Source organism: Tupaia chinensis, unplaced genomic scaffold (assembly GCF_000334495.1).
Source record: "Tupaia chinensis unplaced genomic scaffold, TupChi_1.0 Scaffold000568_1, whole genome shotgun sequence".
Lineage (NCBI taxonomy): Eukaryota > Metazoa > Chordata > Mammalia > Scandentia > Tupaiidae > Tupaia > Tupaia belangeri.
Genome location: NW_006160082.1, coordinates 754,921 through 780,671, shown reverse-complemented (window position 1 = coordinate 780,671; position 25,751 = coordinate 754,921). Strand labels below are relative to the sequence as shown.

Genomic DNA, 25,751 nt, shown 5'->3' with positions numbered 1-25,751 from the left:
CGGGCGCGTGTGCGTGTGTGCCCAAGATCCCAAGAAGAGAATGGAGGAGAAGGGATTGCGGCATGACCATCCCCTCTGGGGGGTGATTTCTCACTTTCTGTCTCTATGTCTCTCTCTGTCTGGCGCGCACATGCGCCCTATAGTGAAAAAAAAACCTCTCAAAAAAAAAATCAATACACCTTTGTCCTGCTTGCTAGTTATCTGAAGGCTCCTGATCCATCTGTCCCTGGGAGCTGAGAAAAGCCCCTTCCCCCCCAGTCTTTCCTGTGAAAATGGTCCACGAGGTTCCAGGGTCACCGGCTGCAGCGGGCTGATGTTTATCTGACTGTCTGACATTCGGAGAGGCACCACGCACCTTCCCTCTCGCTAATGAGACAGAACGCTTGCTTCTGGAGTGTGAGTCCCAGGCATTTACTTTTAGCCACCCATGAGGACTTACTCACTTTGAAACTCTGCTCTTAAATGTCAAAGACAAATACGAATATATAAGACAGGCCACTTCCTACAAAGTGAGTCATGGCTTATGGAAATGAGCCTGCTTTTCAAGATTTTATTCTAAATTTTTTCTTGTTTAGAGAGCCTTTGCTGCCCAACACAAGAAGCGCTGAAGGAAACGGGGCCTGCTACACGTGGTCTCGTCTTATTTATTTGCTATGTACCATGCTGAGACCAATGCCTGAAACAGAACAAAACAAAAAAGCAAAAAAACCCAAAGACACCAAAAAGCAAAGTATTTGTGAGAGATTTATAAGTTATACCAAATGAAGTATCTTTCAGTTTTAGAGAAAGCATCAGCATCTTTTGATTAAAAAGCTACCTCATAGAAACTCGACTAGATCCGCAAATAATAAATACTCCGGAATATCGTCTCAGTTACAGAGTTGTGCAGATAAAGTTCTGATAATCCCTTATTCCTGGGGAAAACTAATTTGATCTACAGTGATAAAACAGTACAATTGCCAATGATTTCTTGTAAGTGAAGAGATTATGGACAAGTTTCTGCTTCTAAGTTAAAGTCGGAAACAGCGAGGAGTACGATTTTCTCAGATATCCAGATAATATGGCAATTTCATTTTGGTTCTGAAATTGGGCACATGCATTTTCTATCTAAAAATTGAAAAATCGAGCAGCCAAAGGGAATGGAAAAAAAAAGTCTTCCAAAGGCCACTTAATTTGGATTTCTACCTACATAATTATGGAGTGATTCACTGGGAGACCAGAATCATTTTGATGGGAAATCTAGTCCTTCATATTCATTAATGACGTCACTGGATTTCACTGTCCCCTGAAGGGATTTCCCCAGAAATTAAATACCACAGAGACAGATCTGACTGTCTCAAAGGGATTTCAACTTTGAATATTATTGGTTTCTATCCCTTCAATTAAGGAGCAGGAGAGCTGGCAACATCATTCCAAAGACATCCGCTCTTAAGAGTGTTTTAGAGATGCAGCCATGTTTTTCCAAATTCCAGACCAGAACATAAGATTTGACAACAGAACACAGTATTTTCTATCAGAAAATTGTCTAAGTAGTCTAAAATGTATGGTCACCACACTTCAGAACGTTGATACCATAACCAATCAAGTAGACCCAAAGGAAACCTCCAGAATGTGAAGAGTCCAGCCTGGGATAAGAGAGCGCAAGCTGGGAGGCCAACACGGGCTGGCCCCATCAACCAACTGGTGACAAAGCATGGCGCAACTGTCCACTTGAAAAACAGTTACCAACTGCCACCGAATGCTGATCACCTATGTGCCTTTCCCAATTGCGCCAAGGCAGAAAAGAGAATGTAAATGACACCGTCCTAAGTTACCAGCTGACAGTCAAGGAAAGATGACCCAAGGGGCAGCCTATCCTTGAGAAGAAGTAAGCCCAGTGATACCAAAGAGCTTCCAAATAAAAAGAAGTGGTAACTCAAGCAGCCTTGCTCCTGTAAACATCTCTGGGTCATTTCACAGAACAAGGAAACCCAAAGTTTTAAACTAAGGCAAGAGAGCTACTCTCCCTGATTAACCCCAGCCTCTTCTGATCCTTCCTGTTCAGAGCACACGGACATTCCTCTGTGCTTAAGTCCTTTTCAGCTGAGTGTACTTCATACCACCAATTAGACTGTAGCTTTGGGGAAGGCAAGAAGGGAAATGCCTTCTCTTATTTTGGTCATGGCTCCTTGATCTCTCTCTCCCTGCCTGCCTGCTGGGGCAGATGTTATAGGGAGGGAAACAGTGCAGTCTGCTAGAAGCAGCAGCAGACCACTGCACGATACATGCATTTTGCCTACTCTGGGCCTCAGGTTCATGTCTAAAGTGACATAAATGGGCACGATCCCCTCTAGATCCTTTCAAGTTCCAGGAGTTGGCCATTCTGCTCAGAAGCTCTGCACACATCATCTCCTGGCCGAGGTATTAACTCCTATAGCACACATTACCCAAAGAGTTCAAGCCAGGGCTGTAATGCCCACTGGTACAGAGTAGAAACCAAATAAATGATAAGTGATACACTTTTAAATCTAAAATGTAATGTAGTGTCCCAGATGAACACTAAGAAAATGTTTGAAAAGAATGGGATAGTCTCATAGAAACTCCCTTGCAACAGCAGACTCAGGTAACAAGAATGAGCTCTCATAGGCTGGGACTTTGTAATGTCTGGGAACAGGTAGAAGCCTGAAGAGATGACACATGCAAGAAGACAAGAGAGTTTCAACAGGCTCCTGCTAAGAAAACCAGGGGTTATTGGGACCAGCAGTTACTGTAATGGCTATGTGGCTGAACTCCCACACAGTCAACTGCAGTTCGAGTCCCAGACCTGGTGGCTTAAACTCATGCCAGGCGCGTGTGCGTGCATGCCCAAGATCCTGAGAGGAGAATGCAAGGGATTGAGTGTGGCCATCCCCCTTGAGGGGTGATTTCTCGCTTTCTGTCTCTCTGTTTCTCTCTGTCTTTCTGGCGAGCACACGTAACCTATAGCAAAAGAAAACCAGGGGTTATACCAATGAGTGACTTATCCCAAAGGCTCCTCACACAAGGGCAAACTGAGAAGGCTTGCAATGATTACCTTTTAGGGGCCTGTCCCCTTGAGGTCCCTCTGACAGTCATTTTAGCTGTAGTTTGCCTACATACGGTCATGCTTGTGTTCAACCAAAACTTGGTGGATGCATGAAAAATATCTAAGATACCGGCTGATTACTAAGTGAGGAGAAGCTCCAAACTCCAGACTGACTGAGGCTCGTTGCTAGCTCTAAGTCCAAGAATTAAGAACATCCCTTAGCCCAACCTGATGGTACAGTCAGTAGCAAACTGAATTGCAGGGCTAGAAGCCACAAGGTTGACCATGGGGTGAGCATGAAAACACACCAGGCTCATGTGCACATGACCGACATCCTGATGAGCTAGAAGGCTGGGGAGAGAGGATCACAGTGAGAGGAGACCCTGTCAAAGGTCTTTCTCTCTCTCTCATGTGCACACACACACACACACACACACACACACACACACACACTTTCTATCATTAATAAAATAAATAAACTTCGAGGCCAGCAAGAGGCAGGGTGGTTAAGGCATTGGACTTCCACATGGCAGATCACAGTTCAAGCCCCAGACCCAGTGGCTTTAAAATCCCACCCACGTGTGGGTGTGTGCCCAAAATCCCGAATAGAGAATGCGGAAGAAGGGATTGTGGTGTGGCCATCCCCCTGGAAGGTGACTTCTCACTTTCCCTATCTTTCTCGGGCGGGTGGGTGGGGGTTACATGTACCTTACGGCAAAAGCCTAAACAAATAAGTAAACTTAAATTTTTTTTTTAAATCCCTCTTTTTAAACCTATTTTTTCCCACCCAGGTTTCCTTCTAGAAAGTATTTTCTCCGGAGAGAAAGGGCACCATACTGAAGGAATGGTCATATGAAAAATGGAACTACAAGGGCCAGGTGGCGGCAAAGCAGTAACACAACTGGATCCATGGGAAATATTCTAGGTTCACGTCCCAGAACCTCCCAGAGCATGTCAGGCCATATGTGCACATGTGCCATGATCTGGTCAGCCAAGACTGGTGGTGGATCATGGAAAGAAAGTCCTGATGGGGGGTGTCTGTCTTTCTGTCTTGGTCTCTTTCCATCTGATTGAAGAGACAACCTAAAACCCTCTGAATGAAGAGATAAACTAAAAAAGAAAAAAAAAAAAGGACTAAAAGAATGGGAAAAGAACAAAGTAACAGCACATTCCACTTACCATTGATTCACTAATCAGCAATAACAAAAGGGCTTCTTCAGTATTTTCTTGAGGACAAAAAATGCTGTATAAAGAAAAACAACTTTGATATATGGCAATTTCAAAAGAACACAAAAAACATGACTAATGCAAAGAACTGAATGCTAAAAGCTTCTGGATTTTTATATTGAACTCATGAAATATATGATTTAGACACTTGGATTAATTTGCCTATTTCTATGGTGAGCTATAGAATTAATATATTTTAGCAACACATATTAATAGTAGGCAGAAGAGTAAAGTTAAGCTGTAAAAACTAAGTTATTCACCTCTTCTCTTACGAGGCAGAAATTTAGATCACTACAAATAACATATTCACCTATTACGAGGCAGAAATTTAGATCACTGCAAACTGACATTATCTAAGTAGCATGAGCTTTCTCCTAAACCCATTAATGGAGGTATAAATTACAGACATTTTACTAATAGGTGTCTTCTTACCGCTGATCTGCTAACTGGTAGATCTTACATTGTCATTTAGATTAAATAAGAGATCGGAAGCAGTTTCAGAGTTTGAATAATTGCTTTAATACTGTAAGAATTTAGTACGCTATCTTACTTAAACACACATGTTTTATTATGGGGTAGCAAGCAAGAGCTGTCTTATTAATCTATTTTATGGAATTTGGCTGAATTCTAAAATCTTGGATTAAGAGAAAAAGCTTTTAAGCTCAACGTTGCTCAGGATTAAAGAACAATAAAAACCCAAATATAACCCCAATCTGCATTCTCTATATCCTATTTTTTGTGCTGTGAGCACTTTTAAGGACTTGTGTTTTGTTTTGTTTTATTTTTTTCCCCCTCCTGCTCTAAAGCTCTGGAATCCTTTGAGCGGAACAGTGAATGCTATCACCAGTTGGGCCAAACTCCACCTTTTTCTTTTGGGGGGGGTGGAATTGAAAAAAAACTTGCAATAAGTTAAAATGAACTTGGTTAAAAAAAAAAAAAAAAAAAAACCTCCTGGTTATTTTGGAGATGACTAAGTAAAGACTAAATTTACATCTTCCCAGGGGTAATATTACAATCATTTAATTGAAAAGATTTCCCTCAAAAAAAGATAAAGAAAAAAATAATTTTCCAAATAATTATTAATATGTGTTCTCTTTGAAGTGCTGCCAGTTTTTATACTGCATCAAAGGATGAGGAAGAACAGGACAGAAAAAGTACAGTGCCTGATTACCACTTTGACATCACTAGAGGTTAAAAAAAAAAAAAAAAGGCAAGATTCTCAGCATAGAGTCAGCCAGTGGTGACCTGACTTTTTCCAAAAATGGGATGGTTCTTTCTACTTACATTCAGAAATAGAGTCTGCAGGCTCTGAGCTAGGATTGTCGCCTCCCCTGAGCTCCACCCCCACGTATGTGTATGTGTGCATGCACATGCGTGTGTGTGTGTGTGTGTCTGCATATATATATGTGTGTCTCCAGCAATCACTTCCTGACATCCTGGCTTGTACTTACTGGCAACTGGGACCTTGCAACAAAGGTAGTAACACTAACCACGTTTTCATGGCTAGCCAGTTCTGCACTGTCCACACTAATTGAGAAGAGAGCACCCCAGCTAATTGTGAGTTAATGCCAGCCAATTCAGACCCTGGATAATCTCCAAATTCCATTTGAGCCACCCAGTCTGCTTATATGCTAGTTGTGTTATTTTTACCAGAGTTGCTAACAAGTAGCACATTAACTGATTCTAATTCCCCTTCCTCTACCCTCTCCGTCATGGCAGAAGACAGGCTCTCCAGAGCAGGCAAAGCTCCCAGGGCTGGCAGGAAAGAGGGAGGGTTAGGCAAGGGGAGGGTTGTCTTAAGAGGCATGCCTAGAAGAATGCTTCCTTTCAATAATTATGACTATACTAGCCACTTGGGGCCATTCCTTTCCTCTTGCTTGCCTAAGGGAGGGTGGGCTCAGGGTGGAGGGTCAAAATTTTTGGAGCCTTCCTTTGGTCACATTCTCCCTACTGGGCCCAAGAGCCTTAGGGGAGATCCAAGGGTGCCCAGGCCTCAGCCTTGAAGAGTAGGAAACCGGAGCCCTAGACCTACGGGAAGTTGTGTGAAGGGCAGGGCGGGTATAAAAGGGGACAGGGAGAAAACAGAGCAGCAGAAAGCGAGGACAAGCTCTCAAGAGCTGCAGTTGGAGAGGGAGGTGGCCGTAAGGGTAAGGTGCTACAGTGAGAAAAGAACAGCAGGGCTGGGCTCTGATCCTCACCAGGCTCCTAACTCACCGGTGGCCTTTAGGTAACTGTCCGTTTTCCTGCTTTGGGTGAATTTACCTACTCATTATCTAATTCTATAGAAGTCATAGGGAACAGGGTGAGAATTCTGATATATAGTAATCATGATCTTGCGAGGGCTGCCAAATAACAGCTCTTTTAACAGCTCTTTTAACAGCTCTTTCTTAAAAATGTCCCCAGTTACATAGAAAAGTTTACTGTATGTGGTAGAAACAATCATACAAAAGGAATGAATCCAGCCTTCGCCAACTGTGTTTCATCTTTGTCTTCTTTAGTTACGACATGACAAATGACAAGTTGGATTTCTAAAGTCTTCAACACCAGTGAGTCAAAGCAGACTCTGTTTAGGTGCAAGGAAGGCTTTTAGCCCTGCCAACCTCAAGAAATAATTTGTAAATAATGACAACTTCAACCCAAAGGTCTAGGAATGCTGCCTTTATAATTTTAATCTGATTGCCTGGGTACTGCTGGGGAAATTCCTGAAGGAATACAGCTTCTGAACCACAGCCAACCAGAGAAGGGCTGAAGAACCAAAGCCAAGACCAGCTGAAGCCCCACCACCAGCTGCACTGTCTGCTAAACATACCAAGGCAGCATCTACACCAGTCCCTGGTTTGTGTGGAAAGATGAGGGTACCAAGAAAGGAAAAGAATTTAAAATAAAAATGAAGGGTGCTGAAGTCAGCAGATAGTGTGGTGGTTAGGGTGCTGGACTCCCAGATGGCTGACCATGGTTCAAGTCCCAGACCTGGCAGCTTGCTTTCTCACTTTCCCTTTCTCTCTCTCTCATCAAATTAATAACAACAACTACATCAACAAATAAAACTAACTAACTAAATAATTATCGGAGGAAAAAAATGAAGGATGCCTCTTGGTTATCTGGAATCACCTGGTCTACTCTGAGGATTATCCAGGCCTCCCACAACTCTAACCTTTTCATTAATTCAGATAGTTCAAAAATCCTCCCATGACAAAGAGACAAGAGCCTTTCATGTGCATTGGGTCCACTGGGCTTTGTTCTGCTAATGGATCAGGAGAATCCCACACAGCACATCCCCTACACAAGGGCCTTGACATCCCTCAAAGGTGGGGCTGTGTACATTGGAGGTGGAGAGGACAGCCAGCCAGTAGCACACTGGTCATCACATGGCTCTGGTTCTGCCCTCAGACCCTTCTACATCCCTCATCTTTCCACTTCAAGATAACATTCCATCCTTAACCAAAACTTCTGCACTGGTATCCAGGAGGGAAAACCTATACTTACCTGATCATTACTGTCTCTTCTCAGGCATAAAGGAGTTTAGCATAATGCCTGGCAATTGCTAACATTTAATAAATCTTTTCATCATCTAGTACCATGCACAATAGTAGTTTTTAATCTGGAAAAATGAGGCAGGGACATTATATGTGAATTCTCTTTGTAAGCTCCCAACTAATATAACTGAATTGGTGACAATGTCTTTTATCACAGTGTTGATTGACCAGATAGTCCAGCCCAGTAATAAGAATAAGTAGAACCTCAACAGGTTTTCTGTCTTTACTGATATTGCAGGTAAGAGTTAAGATTGTGAATACACAACATTATAAAGCTAAAAACTGATGGCGATAACTGAAGACATAAGGATCAGTGCAAAAATGAATGAAATAGGGAATACAATCACAATAGAGGAACATCAATGAAATCTAAAGCTGATTATTCAAATATTACTGAAATGAGGCACAAAAGAGAGAAAATGGCAACCATCTTGTAAAATAAAATGATTATACTATAACAACTGTATGTCAAAGAATCAGTAACAGATTATGTGGATAAAATAGACAAATTTCTAGAAAGACAAACTACTACAAATGATTAAATAAGAAATAGGAAATATGAATAGATCTATTACAGGTAAAGAGATTACATTAGTATTTAAAAGACTTCCACAAAGAAAAGTCCAGAATCAGATGGCTTAACTAGTGAATTCCATCAAACATTTTAAAAAGAATTAATATTAATTCTCTACCAGCTCCTTCAAAAAATAAAAGAGGAGGGAATATTCCCTAATTTGTTTTATGAGGCCAGTATTACCCTCACACCAAAACTAGATGAAGATACAAAAACATTATAGAACAATAGCTTTTATAAATATGAATATAAAAATCTTCAACAGAATACAAGTAAATAAAACCCAGCGAGGAAATAAAAAGGCTTATACATCATAATCTAGTAGAACTTATCCCAGGAACAAAGGGTTAGCTTATTACTGAATATCAATTAATGTGTTAATAATACACCACATCAGTAGAATAAAGGACAAAAGCCATATGATTATCACAATAGATGCAGAAAAAAGCACTTGACAAAATTAGGCACCCTTTTATGATAAAAGTATTCAACAAACTAGGAATAGAAAGAACCTTTCTCAAGCTGATGAAAGACATCTAATAAAACCCAGAGTAAACACGCCATGTAACAGTGACAGACGAAATGTTTTGCCTCTCCTGAGATCAGGATCAAGACAAGGATGCCTACTCCTGGCACTTCTATTTAACATTGTACTGAAGGTTCTAGCCAGGGCAATTAGGCAAGAAAATGAAATAAAAGCCATCTAGGTTAGAAAGGAAGAAGTAACACTATCTCTATTTGAAGATGATATGATCTTATATACTGAATATCCTGGGGAATCTAAAAAGCTACTAGAACTAATAAACGAGTTCAGTATATGAGATCAACATACAAAATCAATTGTCTATACGCTTTCCACAAACAATCCAAAAGCACAATCAAGAAAACAATTCCATTTATAATAGTATCAAAAAGGATAGCGTGCACATATGTAAAAACTTGGGAATAAGTTTGACAAAACAAGTACAAAACTTATACTCTGAAAACTACAAGTTATTGTTGAAAGAAATGAAAGAAAATTTAAATAAACAGAAATACATGTAATGTTCATGGATCAGATGACTTAATATTTTCAAGATGGGAATAGTCTTAATTGTTCAAATTGTTGAAAAAGTCAATATACTATCAATATCCCAGCTGCCTTTTTTTCTCCTTCAGAAATGGACAAAGCTGGAAATTCAAGGAACTGGGAGACAGAGTGACTGGGAGCTAAGAAGTACTGAGTTTATTTCTAAGGTAATGAAAATCTCCTAAAATTGATCATGGTGATGAATGCACAGCAGTTTAATAACAAATGGATTGTGTGCATTTGTATGAAATGAAACTTATGATTCAATATTAGTCCTGCTATAGAAATGCTCTCTTTAGCGACTTTATTTTCTGGATCTGCATTTTGGCTCCATAATTCTTTTTTCTTTTTTGAATTTTGACAGTGGGACTATGAACTCGCCAGAGAGAGAGAGAGAGACCCTCCCTATGGGGAATGGTCAGGCCACAATCCCTTGTCCATCTCCTTCCTTTCAGGATTTTGGGCAGGCATGCTCACGCGCCCATGTTTCTCAAGCTGCCAGGTCTAGGACTTGAACCATTTAGTCACCCCATCTCTATCAACACTTTCTCTGGGGCTTCGGACAGCCTCCAGTCCTTCAGTCATTTCCCCAATTTGATGACACTGAAGACACTTTTTCATACACGCTCCCTTTTCCTTCATGTAGAGACTCTGAAAAGCCATCCTTCTTTGTCCTTGGAGAAACAGGCGAAGATGGAAACTAAAGGATCTCATGGGAAAAGTCAGAAACGAGTCAACAACTGATCCTGTCTCCAGCCATTCTCATCGTTTCTCTCCCTCTCAGGTGCTCCTCCCCTGACCTGGAAGGCTCAAACTGAGACACTAGCGGCTCCCTGGCCTGTTGTCCTCCAAGGGATCAAGTCTCAAATTTACAGCTTATAAAAAAAAAAAAAAAGAAAGAAAGAAAGAAAGAAAAGAAAAAGAAAGAAGTTTTAAAAAGACATCATCCTCAATTGCTTGCAAATTATTTAATTTTCCTCCTTAAATCTAGTTCAGTTTAGAATAAGATTTTAAACAGAAAGCTCAAGGAATTGCTGAAGAAAGGGGAAAAAAACACACATACACAGATTTGTTCTGGCTTACAAGTAGCTTCATTACAGATTGCTGGATAATGCTGGGGCTCTTCTAATAAATGGCATGAGAATCCCAATGACCAAGAGTGACTAAGACTGGCAGCCTACAACTGGGAGGAGGACATTTTCCTATTAAAATGCCCCCACAAATGTAAAGATACTTGCTGAAGTCTGGAAAAATAATAAGGTATCTTTGTTAAACTGGTAAATGCAACTTGTTCACCTAACTTTATAGTGGGGGGAAATTCTGCCCTTGTACCTCTACTCATCTTGAGTTCTCCCAAGTTCTCCCCATTCCCTAACCTACAGTGAGGGCATCAACTCCCATACTTCTCTCCTGAGTAGACGCGGGCTTTCCGAGTGAGGGTGTAGGTTTTTGTGTTTGCTCCTTTCCGGAGGGGATCGTCCAGAGGTGACTGGCATGGTGGATCTTCCAGAGGGTTCCAGTAGCTCTGTTCACACATACCCCGCAGCAAGATCTCCGCCAGCTGCCTGGCTATCGTCTGGGAACACAGAGGAGGAAAGGCAGAGCCATGAATCGCTTTCATGTTATTCATTCACCCATTTGATAAATACTTATCAGTTGTCACTTTATGCTAGACACCATCCCAAGACTCATAATTTAAAAATTGTACTTCTATAATAAAAATTATACCAGTTTATGACCAAAAAATAAAAAGAAAATAGGATACATTAAGCTACTTGAACACTTTAAAAGAGGGTTTGTCAACTTCAAATGCTGCCATGTCACTGGTACGCTCTGGAACACTATCTGATTTACACCGGAAACGACTGAACTTCTGGCTAAGCCTTTTCCAAAAGCTCTCACAAGCAACAGGTGACTTGCAGATATTTTTACCACCTCCTGACTGATATCTGTACAAGTTCAAACCCAACAAAAGCCAGTACTCACTTTAGATGATTCCATCCCTAAAAAACTTCATTGACAATCTGATGTGAATTGCAGATTTCCAGAATTCTTCTTTTTTTAGATTTCCAAGGGCCACCCTGACATGCCCCACCCCTGAGACCCAGCACCCCGTGTGCTATTATCAGTCCATCCCGGGCCTCCCAGTCCACAGGAGCCCACTGCTTTGTGCAACAGAGAAGGTGAAGTAGGGACTTGTCAGGTCTGGGGTCCTGACCAAGAAAGACCTTTCTTTCATCCAAAGATGGCTGGAACTTATCCTTCTAAGTTAGATGCATGCCCTCTGTCACTCTTCTGCCTAAAACAGACCACATATGACATACGGAAGAAGGGGCATGTGGCATGTAGTAAGAACTGTTGTGCTTCTTGATGTCTATCAGTTCATTTAGCTCATAATCTTCCAATGACAAAGAAGAGAGTAAGTATTTTTTAATCCCTCTGAAAACACTGCATCCCAGCATAGTCCAGGCAGTGCACCATCAGCCAGAGGCAGCACAATAAAACTTCAACTAGTAGGGTTTTCATTGTTGTTTTTGTTATAAAGTGGATGTTCTCACGAGAGAGAAACAAAGAAAATGAGAAATTGCCCTCCACAGGGATGGTCACGCCACAGTGCTTTCTCCTCCATTCTTCTCTTGGAATTTTGGGCATGTACGCATATGCACTCAGCATGACTTTCAAGCCATCAGATCTGGGACTTGAACCATGGTCAGCCTTGTGGGAATCCAATGCCTTAACCATCACCTCCTGTTGCGGAAGCCATTTTCCACCAGGTTTTAGGACCTTTGGAAAACTAGGCAAAGAATGCTGACTTTCTCTGAGAATGAGCCTTTAAAAAAAAATTTTTAAAAAATCATGTTTCAGGGCCCAGCTGCAGTGGTGCCCAGGTAGCAGCCCTTCATAGGAGGCTGGAAATCACAGAAGCATGTGTTCAGTTCCCAGGTCAACCTGAACATGCAGTGACAGCTGTATGTGTCTATAAGCCTAGGTAACTGGGAGGCTGGGGCAGGACTGCAACATGATGAGACCCTGTTGGAGAAGCCTATCTCTGTCTCTCTCACTCTCTCCTTCTCTCTCCCCACCTCTTACTCTCACTTTCTCATAAAGCAGGGAAAACATGTTCTAGAAGAGAACTCTGCTAGGATTTCATCTATGTGAAACCTCTTAAAACACCACAAGGAAACCTAAATGCAACCAAATCACTAGTTTAGCAGTTTCTAATAACCACAGGGTAAAGACACATTTTCATGATTATTCCCAAGAAAGGCTTACTGGCACTAAATATCTATAAAAATGTGAAATTAAATGCACTTCGATCATCCCCAACTGAGCCATCTGTAAAGATCTCATAAGAACACAATTTCAGGACGAAAACAGTTCAGGAACTGTTTTCTTAAACCTTCCATTACGGTTTCATTTTGCTCTCACTGCAGCCATATAAGCTAATGACTTCTGCTGGAAACTTCAAGCAGCAGAATAATCTCCATTCACTATAGCTGGGAAGTAAATATTAAGAAGAAATAGGAAAGGTATATCTGCCATGGTGGGATTCTCAAGTTGTAAAGATCTCTGCCCTAGACAGACATAGAGCTCATTTTCCCTCAGGGTATTAATCTTCCAGAGGGACTTTTAAATGTGGTTCTGATGTGCTTGTGTATTTGAGAGGCATCACTCATCTGTGTCCTACCAGTTAGGAGGGACATGTGGTTATGTTCACCGAGAGCCCGAATGAAAAAGGGGAAGGAGAAAAATAGGAGAAATTACCGACAAGATCACCAATATCTATTCTATATTTTACTTTCCACACTCAGGCTATATTGAACTTGTAGTTTCAATGCTTAAAAATTATTAGAAACTCTTTAATAAATTCAGAATTAAAGGAGAAAAAGGAGAGAAGCAGGCCCCAAATAAGGCCTGAATGTTTACTTACAAACTTGGTCATAAAACAGTCAATCAAAAAAATAAAATACAGTTTTGGAACCAGCAGTTAGCGTAATGGCTATGCTACTGGACTCCCATGTAGCCAATGGCGGTTCGAGACCTGGACCCTGTGGCTTGAACTCACGCCGGGCACATGTGCGTATGTGCCCAAGATCCCGAGAAGAGAATGGAGGAGATGGCATTGCAGTATGGCCATCGCTTCTGGGGGGTGACTTCTCACTTTCTGTCTCTCTCTCTCTCTCAGTCTTTCTGGTGAGCACACGCACACTATAGTAAAAATCTCTCCAAAAAAAATATACAGTTTTAAGGCTAATCAAAACACTGTCTTATGAATGGCATTAACTGGAGAATTTATGAACTTGGTCATTAAATGCACTTTTTGGTGTGTGTATTTTTTCAATTTGTAGTAAAATTAACGTTCTAACTATTATTTTTAAAAGAATTATTTATTCAATTTTATTTATTTATTACTATTAATTTGTTAGAGGGCACGTGAGCTCACTAGAGGGAGACAGAGGGAGACAGAGAGAGAGAAGCAAGCGGCCAGGTCCAGGACTTGAATCGTGGTAGACCATGTGAGATGCCTTCATCACCACATCCCAGCTGTCCCCATTTGAACTATTCTAAAGTATACAATCTAGAGGCATTTAGCACATTCATAACTTGTGTGGATACTACCACTGTCCAGGTACGGGACGCCTTCGCCACCCCAGTACTTGTGTGGATACTGCCACTGTCCAGGTACGGGACGCCTTCGCCACCCCAGTACTTGTGTGGATACTGCCACTGTCCAGGTACGGGACGCCTTCGCCACCCCAGTACTTGTGTGGATACTGCCACTGTCCAGGTACGGGACGCCTTCGCCACCCCAGTACTTGTGTGGATACTGCCACTGTCCAGGTACGGGACGCCTTCGCCACCCCAGTACTTGTGTGGATACTGCCACTGTCCAGGTACGGGACGCCTTCGCCACCCCAGTACTTGTGTGGATACTGCCACTGTCCAGGTACGGGACGCCTTCGCCACCCCAGTACTTGTGTGGATACTGCCACTGTCCAGGTACGGGACGCCTTCGCCACCCCAGTACTTGTGTGGATACTGCCACTGTCCAGGTACGGGACGCCTTCGCCACCCCAGTACTTGTGTGGATACTGCCACTGTCCAGGTACGGGACGCCTTCGCCACCCCAGTACTTGTGTGGATACTGCCACTGTCCAGGTACGGGACGCCTTCGCCACCCCAGTACTTGTGTGGATACTGCCACTGTCCAGGTACGGGACGCCTTCGCCACCCCAGTACTTGTGTGGATACTGCCACTGTCCAGGTACGGGACGCCTTCGCCACCCCAGTACTTGTGTGGATACTGCCACTGTCCAGGTACGGGACGCCTTCGCCACCCCAGTACTTGTGTGGATACTGCCACTGTCCAGGTACGGGACGCCTTCGCCACCCCAGTACTTGTGTGGATACTGCCACTGTCCAGGTACGGGACGCCTTCGCCACCCCAGTACTTGTGTGGATACTGCCACTGTCCAGGTACGGGACGCCTTCGCCACCCCAGTACTTGTGTGGATACTGCCACTGTCCAGGTACGGGACGCCTTCGCCACCCCAGTACTTGTGTGGATACTGCCACTGTCCAGGTACGGGACGCCTTCGCCACCCCAGTACTTGTGTGGATACTGCCACTGTCCAGGTACGGGACGCCTTCGCCACCCCAGTACTTGTGTGGATACTGCCACTGTCCAGGTACGGGACGCCTTCGCCACCCCAGTACTTGTGTGGATACTGCCACTGTCCAGGTACGGGACGCCTTCGCCACCCCAGTACTTGTGTGGATACTGCCACTGTCCAGGTACGGGACGCCTTCGCCACCCCAGTACTTGTGTGGATACTGCCACTGTCCAGGTACGGGACGCCTTCGCCACCCCAGTACTTGTGTGGATACTGCCACTGTCCAGGTACGGGACGCCTTCGCCACCCCAGTACTTGTGTGGATACTGCCACTGTCCAGGTACGGGACGCCTTCGCCACCCCAGTACTTGTGTGGATACTGCCACTGTCCAGGTACGGGACGCCTTCGCCACCCCAGTACTTGTGTGGATACTGCCACTGTCCAGGTACGGGACGCCTTCGCCACCCCAGTACTTGTGTGGATACTGCCACTGTCCAGGTACGGGACGCCTTCGCCACCCCAGTACTTGTGTGGATACTGCCACTGTCCAGGTACGGGACGCCTTCGCCACCCCAGTACTTGTGTGGATACTGCCACTGTCCAGGTACGGGACGCCTTCGCCACCCCAGTACTTGTGTGGATACTGCCACTGTCCAGGTACGGGACGCCTTCGCCACCCCAGTACTTGTGTGGATACTGCCACTGTCCAGGTACGGGACGCCTTCGCCACCCCAGTACTTGTGTGGATACTGCCACTGTCCAGGTACGGGACGCCTTCGCCACCCCAGTACTTGTGTGGATACTGCCACTGTCCAGGTACGGGACGCCTTCGCCACCCCAGTACTTGTGTGGATACTGCCACTGTCCAGGTACGGGACGCCTTCGCCACCCCAGTACTTGTGTGGATACTGCCACTGTCCAGGTACGGGACGCCTTCGCCACCCCAGTACTTGTGTGGATACTGCCACTGTCCAGGTACGGGACGCCTTCGCCACCCCAGTACTTGTGTGGATACTGCCACTGTCCAGGTACGGGACGCCTTCGCCACCCCAGTACTTGTGTGGATACTGCCACTGTCCAGGTACGGGACGCCTTCGCCACCCCAGTACTTGTGTGGATACTGCCACTGTCCAGGTACGGGACGCCTTCGCCACCCCAGTACTTGTGTGGATACTGCCACTGTCCAGGTACGGGACGCCTTCGCCACCCCAGTACTTGTGTGGATACTGCCACTGTCCAGGTACGGGACGCCTTCGCCACCCCAGTACTTGTGTGGATACTGCCACTGTCCAGGTACGGGACGCCTTCGCCACCCCAGTACTTGTGTGGATACTGCCACTGTCCAGGTACGGGACGCCTTCGCCACCCCAGTACTTGTGTGGATACTGCCACTGTCCAGGTACGGGACGCCTTCGCCACCCCAGTACTTGTGTGGATACTGCCACTGTCCAGGTACGGGACGCCTTCGTCACCCCAGTACGAAGCCCTATACCCTTTACTCAGTCATTCCCCATTCCTTCTTCCTCTCAGGCCCTGGGAGCTGCCAAAATGCTTTCTGTCTCTATGGATTTGCCGGTTTGGGAGATTTCATACAAATGGCATTATACAATACGGGTCTTTCTGTGACTGGCTTCCTTCACGTACCATAATGTTTTCAAAGTTCACTCACTTGCGTCTGTGTCAGTACTTCCTCCCTTCCTGTGAATGACATCCCAGTGCATGGATTCACCACATTTTGTTATCCATCCACTAGTTCATAGAGGTGTGGGTTGTTTCCACCTTTGACTATTATAAATAGTGGTGCTACAAATGTTCACAAACAAGTTTTGTTTGAATGCCTGTTTCCAATTCTTCAGTATATATGCACTTAGGAGTGTAATTTCTATAAATGTCTATTCATTCATTCACATTGATTCTTTTCGTTTGTTTTTAAAACAGAATACAGGGTCTCGCTAAGTTGCCCATGCTGGCCATGAGCTAACCTTCCTCCTGCCTCAGCCCCCTGTGTACCTAGAACTTTCTGGGGCTAATCCAGGAATTATCTGTGGCCTCCCACGTGGCTTTAACCTGCCCCACAGCAGCTTCCAGCAGTGTGCATCTCTGCAGCTGGGCCTACACATGTGGGCCTTTTAAATCACGCTCTTCTATGGTCTCACATCAGAAATAATTTACAAAGCAACTTTGTAAATTCTTGTAAAATTATCCTCAATTTACAATTGTCAGCTAACCTAGCAAGAATCACACAGCTGTTAAGGCTGACAGCAATACTGTCTTATGAATTGCATTAGCTGGAGAAACTGAGTGGTCGGTGAACTAGACCCAGGAAGTTGTCCTCAGCTAGGGCAGGCAAAGAATCATTTGTAGGGACTTTAGAAAACATGGACTCTCAGGCCCTGCCCCAGACCTACTCCACTGGAATTTTGGGAGTAAGGATAGGTATTTGTTCAAAGTTCCCCAATAAATCTGATACGTGTCTTTGGTTACCCACTCAAAAAAGTGGAAACAGTTTTACCTAGGTCACTTGAAAATCATCAATGGAAAGACACACCTCCACCTCCAGGAGGACATAAGATAGGAAGCGTCTCCCTGGTGTTAACACTAACCAGTTAGCAGCTGAAACGTCCAGAGCAGTCCTAGCCTGCCCAGATGCTCTGCAGGAGCCTCTTCGCTTGCCATCTCAGAAAACAGAAAACACCAAAGAGCTGCCCTCTCCTCCCTTCCTAGCTTCTCTCTATTCAGAATTCCACTTCACATAATTTTTAAAAGTTAAAATATATTCATTTAAAAATCACAAATCTGGGACCAGCATGGCTATGTCACTGAACTCCCATGTAGGCAACCACAGTTCGAGTCCTGGACCCGGTGGCTTAAACTCACACCGGGCGCATGTGTGTGCACGCCCAAGATCCCAAGAGGAGAATGGAGGAAAAGGGATTGCGGTGTGGCCATCCCCCCTGGGAGGTGACTTCTCATTTCCTTTTTTTTTTGGAGAGATTTTTTTTTTTGCTATAGGGCGCATGCGCCCACCAGACAGACAGAGACAGAGAGACAGAAAGAGAGAAACCACCCCCCAGGGGGGATGGTCACGCCGCAATCCCTTCTCCTCCATTCTCCTCTCGGGATCCTGGGCACGTATGCACACGCGCCCTGTGTGAGTTTTAAGCCACCGGGTCCGGGCCGCGAACCATGGTTGACTACGTGGGAGTCCAGCGACATAGCCATTACGCTAACTGCTGGTTCCCATGACTTCTCACTTTCTGTCTCTCTGTCTCTCTGTCTTTCTGGCAAGCGTACACGCCCTATAGCAAAAACCTCTCAAAGAAAAAAAAAATTACAAATCTTAGACAATAGTGGAAGATATTCTCTAATTTGGAAAAATCACCCTGTAAAACAGCAGTGGATTCCCACAGTATATTCAGTACAGCTGTACCTTTTAATGGAGAAAAAACATTTAATTCCTTTTTTAAAAAAAGTATATGCAATATAAACAAATGTAAGCAATTTTTAAAAACTGCAATTTAAGCAATTTTAAAAGACTGGCTTTCCAATGTGCTTTAAAAATAATTATAGAAACACTTGCCAATTTAGTCAGTTACTTTCATCACGCTTCTAGATCTTGGAAGAAGCTGTTCATACTGACCACTGCGAAGTTTTAAAGAATGCTGAGAGTAGGTCCATTTTACCCATATTCTTGCAGGTTCTTTTGCCTTAAAGAACTCTAAAAATGAAATATTTTGTTTGAACTTTTAATATTTAATAGATATTTTTGCTATAGGGCATGTGTGCTTGCCAGAGAAACAGAGAGAAAGTGAGAAATCACTCTCCAGTGGGGATGGCCACACTGCAATCCCTTCTCCTTCATTCTCCTACAGGGATCTTGAGCGTGCACGCACACACATACACACACACACACCTGGTATGTGTATCAAGCTATCGGGTCCAGGACGCGAACTATGGTTGACTACGTGGGAGTCCAGCAATATGACCATTGTGCCATCTGCTGGTCCTGAACTTCTAATATTTTTAAAAAGCTTTTTATCTTATTATTATCTCTTATATTATTACTAAAGAGCACAAGAGACAGAGAGAAAAAGAGACAGGGTGAGAAGATGAGAGAAAGAGCGTGAAAGTACCCCCAAGGAGACCTTTACATGCCACTATCCTTTTTCTTCCAATTCTCCATCTTTTCAAGATCCTAGGCATGTGCACATGTGTCTAGCATGTACGCTGCCAAAGTCAGGACTTGAACCCCAATTGGTCATGTGGGATCTGGCTTCCTCTGTACAGCACTTGACCACAGTGCTATGTTAAATAAGCTACTGTGCCTGTTTGAACTTTCTAAGGTACCTAAATATCATATTAATATATAAATAAATATTGAACTCACCAAGTGAGTTGGTGGTGGTGATAGTGGGAGTGAGTGTGTGTGTGTGTGTGTGTGTGTGTGCATGTGTGCACGTGTAAGTGAAGTTGCTCTTATCTCCCCTTCATAATTTTAGGAAAGTCTACAGCTTAGCCATCAGGCCCCATGAGTCATATTTCTATATCCTAAAACTCTGGACATGCTAAAATAAAGCTATAGATTCATTTCCTGTGATGTGACTCTCTCAGCTTTGCCCAGATGACTACTCTGACAGCATTTGAAGGATTTCATGATAAAGGGAGGACAACAGCATGGATAACAAAAGATAAAAGAAATTGTAATGTTCTGTGGGGATGCTCTATCGATTGTGACATGTGGCATTTGCTTAGCTTCTAGTAAACCCCAGACCTTCACCCAAACACTTGATGGCTAAGGCTCTACTAGCAAGCTACTGAACAAAACTAACGAGCCAGCCCACACAGGAAAGTGAAACGACTGAAAAGGAAGAGAGAGAATTTGAGTCAACAGGAAAGTCAAGCTGCTGATCAACCAGTTATTTAACCATCTATTATATTTTTCTTTTAAGTTTTATTAATTCATATGGCTATTAATATAATTAAACAGACAATGAGTACCTTTCAGGATCTAATCTGCATTGCACTGTCTGGATTTTGGTATGAATCATGAACTCACAAGCAACCTCTCCAATCACTGGCATCAGAGAGGGCCTACATTCTACCTGACTTCCAGGATGTACTTCTCATGTTTCAACAGAGAACACTGCTAACAAGCGTATAAAAAGATCTTCAACGTCATCTACCATCAAGAATGCAAATCAAATCATAAGTCACAAATGCAAACCCATTAGGGTTGGCTACAACGCAAAAGATTGGTGAGGATATGGAGAAACTGGAACCTTCACAACTACTGGTGGGAATGTAAAATAGTGCAGCCATGTAGAGAAACAGTATGGCAGGTCTTCAAAATGTCCAACACAGAGTTACCATAGGACCCTGTCATTCCATCTCTAGGTGTACACCCAAGAGAAACGAACATGCACAAAATCCTGCACGTGAATGCTCACAGCGGCATTATTCTAGACAGCCCTAAAGCAGAAATAATTCAAATGTCTAATAGACAAATGTATATATGATGTGGTATCCATGCAAGGGAATAGTACTTGGTAATAAAAAGGGAAGATATGCTAATACATGCTGCAACATGGGAGAATCTTGAAAGCAGTATGCTAAGTAAGGGAACAAAACGCATCTCAGAACACATCTCATCTCTGCCCCACACAAAAACACCACATAGTCTGTAATTCCACTCATATGAAATATTCAAAACAAGCAAATGCTGGGAACAGAAAATAAATTAGTATAGGGTTTTTTGGAAAGAGGAGGATAGGAATTGACTACTGAAGAATATAGAGTTTCTTTTAGGGGTGATGAAAATGTTCTGAAATTAAGTAAACAACGAAACAACTAAAAACCACATACACTTTAAATGAGTGAACTGCTGTATGTATGTAACTATTCATTGTGTATAAATATACATACACACCATGTATATAAATAAATAAACATTAAAAGGTCATTAGTCACTTACCATTCGTAGGTTTTGAGTTGTTCTGGTTTCGACTGCTCTGAGAATCTCTCTGAATCTCCCAACTCCTCTTGTCAAGTTCCTGTGTACACACAAAATTTAACAGGGTTTCCATCTGGCATGTATTAATACTAAATATTTCATACGCACATTTCAATGCATTTTGCCTACATAAAAACTGTTGGCTAGATTTTAAGCAAACAACTATTTCGCACACGTCTGTCAATCCTTGGTCAACTCTGAAAAATGTGACCTGTGGTTGCTGCTCCTTACTGCTTTCTAACTCCTCTCAATTTTTCTGAAGAAGACAAAAATCTGAAAATCAGTTCAGAGGCCACATACACACACAAAGAAAAAATTTTACAAGAGTCTATATTCAGAACCAGCAGTAAGCGTAATGGCTATGTCGCTGAACTCCCATGTAGTTGACCGCAGTTCGAGTCCCAGACCTGGTGGCTTAAACTCACACCGGGTGTGTGTGTGCGTGCCCAAGATACCGAGAGGAGAATGGAGATTGCGGTGTGGCCTTCCACCCTGGAGGGTGATTTCTCGCTTTCTGTCTCTCCATCTCTCTATGTCTTTCTGATGAGTGCACGCACCCTATAGCAAAAACCTCTTTTAAAAAAAAAAAAAAGAGTCTATCTTCAAACTTGCAATGGCTCCATAGCATGGGACTGAAGACTGAAGACTGGGCTTTCATTGAAAAAGGAAGTGGCAAAATTGAGCAATGGGCAAAGGGAGTACCAGCAGGGTACCATAATGCAATGTGAGTAAAGGCTTCTTCTTTTTTTTTTTTTTCCAGAGAGGTTTTTGCAATAGGGCGCATGCGCTCACCAGAAAGACAGAGAGAGACAGAGAGATAGAAAGAGATAAATCACCCCCCAGGGGGGATGACCACGCAGCAATCCTTCTCCTCCATTCTCCTCTTGGGATCTTGGGCATGCATATACACGGCATGAGTTTAAGCCACCAGGTCCGGGACTCAAACCACGGTCGACTACATGGGAGTCCAGTGACATAGCCATTACGCCATCTGCTGGTTCCCAAGGCTGCTTCTTCTGTTTGTGGACAGGTCACGTACAAACGGTATGAAAAATGGGGGCTCCACCAGCCAGCCACTCTGCATCTTTGAGAGCATAAATCACAGCCCAGCGAAGCCACCAAACCAACCGTCCTCCCAAGCCTATGCTGACAAAGAGAAGCACGGGTCAAAGGCCTTTCAAGAGCGAGTATGACAACTGAAACTCGGAACTTCCAGAGTGTGATCAGAACTCATCTCATCTCTCTGCCCCACACAGGCACGTTTGGTGACATATTTCATTAAGGGACAAATAATTCCTTAGTAATATCCTGGTCATTAGATCCAGGTCTCGCTTTCTTGTCCTCTCTGTCCAGCTTACTCGGCTGGGAACCCTTCATGGCTGGTCCCTTTACATTGAGCGCTGCCATCGCCTATGACATAACTCAGTGATATTTATAACCTGCTCATTAGAACACGTCTCATCTTTCCAAAAAGCTGCAGAGCAGGTCAGCCGGCGCGGACCTGTCAGCCGGCCTCTGTCGGCTGTGGCAGATGTTCTAGGTATTTGGCTCTCTCTTGGATGACATTTTAAATCATGCAAAGGTATTAAATCAAACCGAATGTGGGTTCTGTAAGTTACAGCCACTCCTGAGAGCTATTAATTCGTATCTTGTACCTACATGACATCCCAGGGCTCCCATTCACAAGAACAGCCCCAGAACTTTGAGATAATGGTTTATTGGCGCAGGCACATAAATACTCCCATACTCCTCTCACCCACACGAATCAGATGATAGCAGATCAGAAGTTTTATGGTGGCATAAAGAAGAGAAGCCTGTGTTCAGGACTCCAAGCAGTGCTAACGCAAATCTAACAGAGACGTGAATAAAAATGAGGTAACAGGCCTCGAGACATGCCATCTAGCCTGCATTCCCCTTCGTTTGCTTTTATGGGATCCCTGTTCACAGGCAACAAAGTACATTTGCTTTGGACTGAGACTCGTTCTCTTAAGTAACGCAGAGGGAAAGAAATAGCCACGGCTTAAAAAGGACTGGGTGTGGGTAAGGTAGTCTAAATTTATTCCAGATTCACTGACTGAGCTCCTACTACGCACGAGAGGAATGGCATTTGGAACTGTGTGTGACAGACAGGCTATGACTAAAGCAATATAACTGGAGACCCTGGTAGAAAGGGCCACTTCACTGCAGTGGGAACCAGGTCATGAGTAATCAGATCTTTCTGTTTTTGTTTTTGCTATAGGGTACATGCACTCCCCAGAGAGAGACAGAGACAGAGGGAAAGTGGAAAGTCACCCTCGGACGGGATGGCCACGCTGCAATCCCTTCTCCTCCATTCTCCTCTCAGGATTTTGGGCACATACACACACACACGTGCCTGGCATGATTTTCAAGCCACCAGGTTTGGAACTCAGTGAAGTCGGCCATGTGGGATCCAGCTGCCTTAACCTGCACACCGCCGGCTGGCCCAGATAATCAGATCCAAATACTGTGATCGAGGGAAGGCTACAATTAGGAATCTAATCTATTGGGTCGTTGGAAAATTCATGACACATTTTTGCCCAGAAAAACATAGAGAAATACGTCATTACTTTTCTGACGACCTAATAAATCTCCACTCTGAAATGAAGACAAGAGAGCCAGGGAATTGCCCTGGTCAGTCAGATCGTCTCCTATGCCCTCCTTGCAGAAGGAGCAACTTAGTTACCGAAGCCCAGAGTTTCCCAGCTCTCGGTGATCCCACACAACCTAGCCCATGATGACACAGAAGTGAAAGGGCTCGCCCAGGTACACCAGCCTGGTGAGAGAGCAGGCAGGGAGCTCGCTCGCCTTCTCGGGGAAAAGCAATGTAAGGCCCACAATAAAAGTGAAACTCTGGAGGAAAAGTCAAAATTCATCCCAGAGCTCAGGTCTATATTTGTATCAATACGCAAATTATTTAATATCATCTATGTGTTCCAGTGATGACAGCTAATGAGTTACTCCTAGGTGCTGGTTCAAAATTGGACAGACAATCCCTGGCCCAGGTGAAGAAGTCTGGTGTCTGCAGTAATGCTTTCAGCTGCCTAAACAGATAAATGATGGACGGAGAAATTCGACTCCCCTTGAAGGAGCGAGATGGTCTCTCCCGTGCAGGACCGAGGCCCTCTGGTGGACAAACGGAGGAAGTCTCCCAGCCTGAAGGGTGCCTGCGGGATGAGGCAAACCAGCAAGCGGGTGCATGTTCCCAATCAAGCCTTTGAAGCACATGCAAGTTTTTCTCAGACTGTTTCTAGTTTACTGCTGGAGAGAGTTTAAAGATTAGGAATCAAATTCTTCTCAAGTTGGGGGGAATCCTGTTGGTAAACAAAGAATCCACAGTAACCATGACATGGAGAAGGCCTGAGGCCTTCAAATGAACACGGAACCGAGGAGGAAAATTTGAGGCTGATCCCTGCCCTGCCATGGACCCAACTGACAGCAAGGACAGGCGCTAGAGGAGAAAGAGGGCACTTTATAAATATTTTAAAAAGATTTAAGTTGGCGCCAATGCAAACATGACCCTCAGCAAACCTTACACCATTCAAACATTTTGTCATGTCACTCAGCCAATCACTTCCACGAGAGCAGGAAAAAAAAATTTAAGCTAGATGGATAATCATGATAGGAAAGAACATGAAAAGGAAATTACTTGACAGAACTCTATTCTAAATGCTATGAAATAACTCAACTTGAGGGAAATAAATCCACAAGACAGTCTTCATCTCTAAACTGTTCGTTTATTCTTTACACGCGAAGATTCGTTAAACATCTAGCGTGAACCTCCACTCCGAAATGAAGACAAGAGAGCCAGGGAATTTCCCTTGTTTTGAGGGTTTCTACAGCCCCTTGACATGAGGTCATTTATTCCGTTTCAGCACCCTTGGCTGAGTGCGGTGATGTCAGAATTCATTATGCTGAAGGAGCGCTCCTGCCAGCACTCACAGCGGGCGCTCTGGCAAGCTGTCAGAACTCGGGGTTCATCTGCACTCCGCCTCGGCAGGCTTCCTGAGCCGGGGCGCTGCCCTCCACATGGAACGGCGCCCAGGGTCTGGCTGTCGCCCAGGGGGAAGGGGCCCATGAGTCCCTGAGCCCCAGCTGCTAGTTCGGCCTGACAGACAGGGGAGCCCTGTGCTCATTCACCACCATCACTCCTGCTCCACCCCCTGGGGACGGCTGGCTCGGGCTGCCATCCCACAGCCCAGCTCCTGGTCAGCCCCCGATGGCCTCGAGCTCTGCTTCTGGCAGGAAAGCCCACCGCTTTTCCTGGGGACACATTCTGCTCCTTCCACCTACTTCTCATGGAGGAATGGAGGAAGGAAATCTGTTTGCTCTCTCCTCCCTTTTCTTTCTGGTTTCATCTTCTGCTTTCCAAATCCCCTCCTCCTTCAGCATGGCTTCCTGAGGGCAACGCTGGCCTCTGCAGGCCGCTGGACACCCAGGAGGGTGTGGCCTCGTGGGTGCCTGGCCCTCCCTCCTGACCCTGCACCCCTGCAACAAGCTCTAGTTCCACTTCAGACCCCACCATCGCCTTTTCAAGGCTGGTCTCCAAAATTCACATTCTTTTTTTTTTTTTTTTTTTTTAGTTTTTTTGCCACAGGCACGATCTCTCTGGAGAGAGACAGAGACAGAGAGAGGGAAATGAGAACCCCACCCCCACC

The 25,751-nt window shown here is 44.3% G+C and overlaps 1 protein-coding gene across 4 annotated transcripts in view; it reads right to left on the bottom strand.

Annotated features, from left to right (window-relative positions):
* TTC7B (tetratricopeptide repeat domain 7B) overlaps positions 1–25,751 on the bottom strand; it is a 272,398-nt gene that overhangs the window by 152,641 nt on the left and 94,006 nt on the right. For all 4 annotated transcript variants that reach the window (XM_014591391.2, XM_014591392.2, XM_014591394.2 and 1 more), the window contains exons 5-7: positions 21,037–21,115; positions 10,853–11,025; positions 4,223–4,286 (exon numbers count right to left, since the gene is read on the bottom strand). In XM_014591391.2, the coding sequence (XP_014446877.1) occupies positions 4,223–4,286; positions 10,853–11,025; positions 21,037–21,115 (316 nt within the window). The remainder of the gene's footprint in view (positions 1–4,222; positions 4,287–10,852; positions 11,026–21,036; positions 21,116–25,751) is intronic.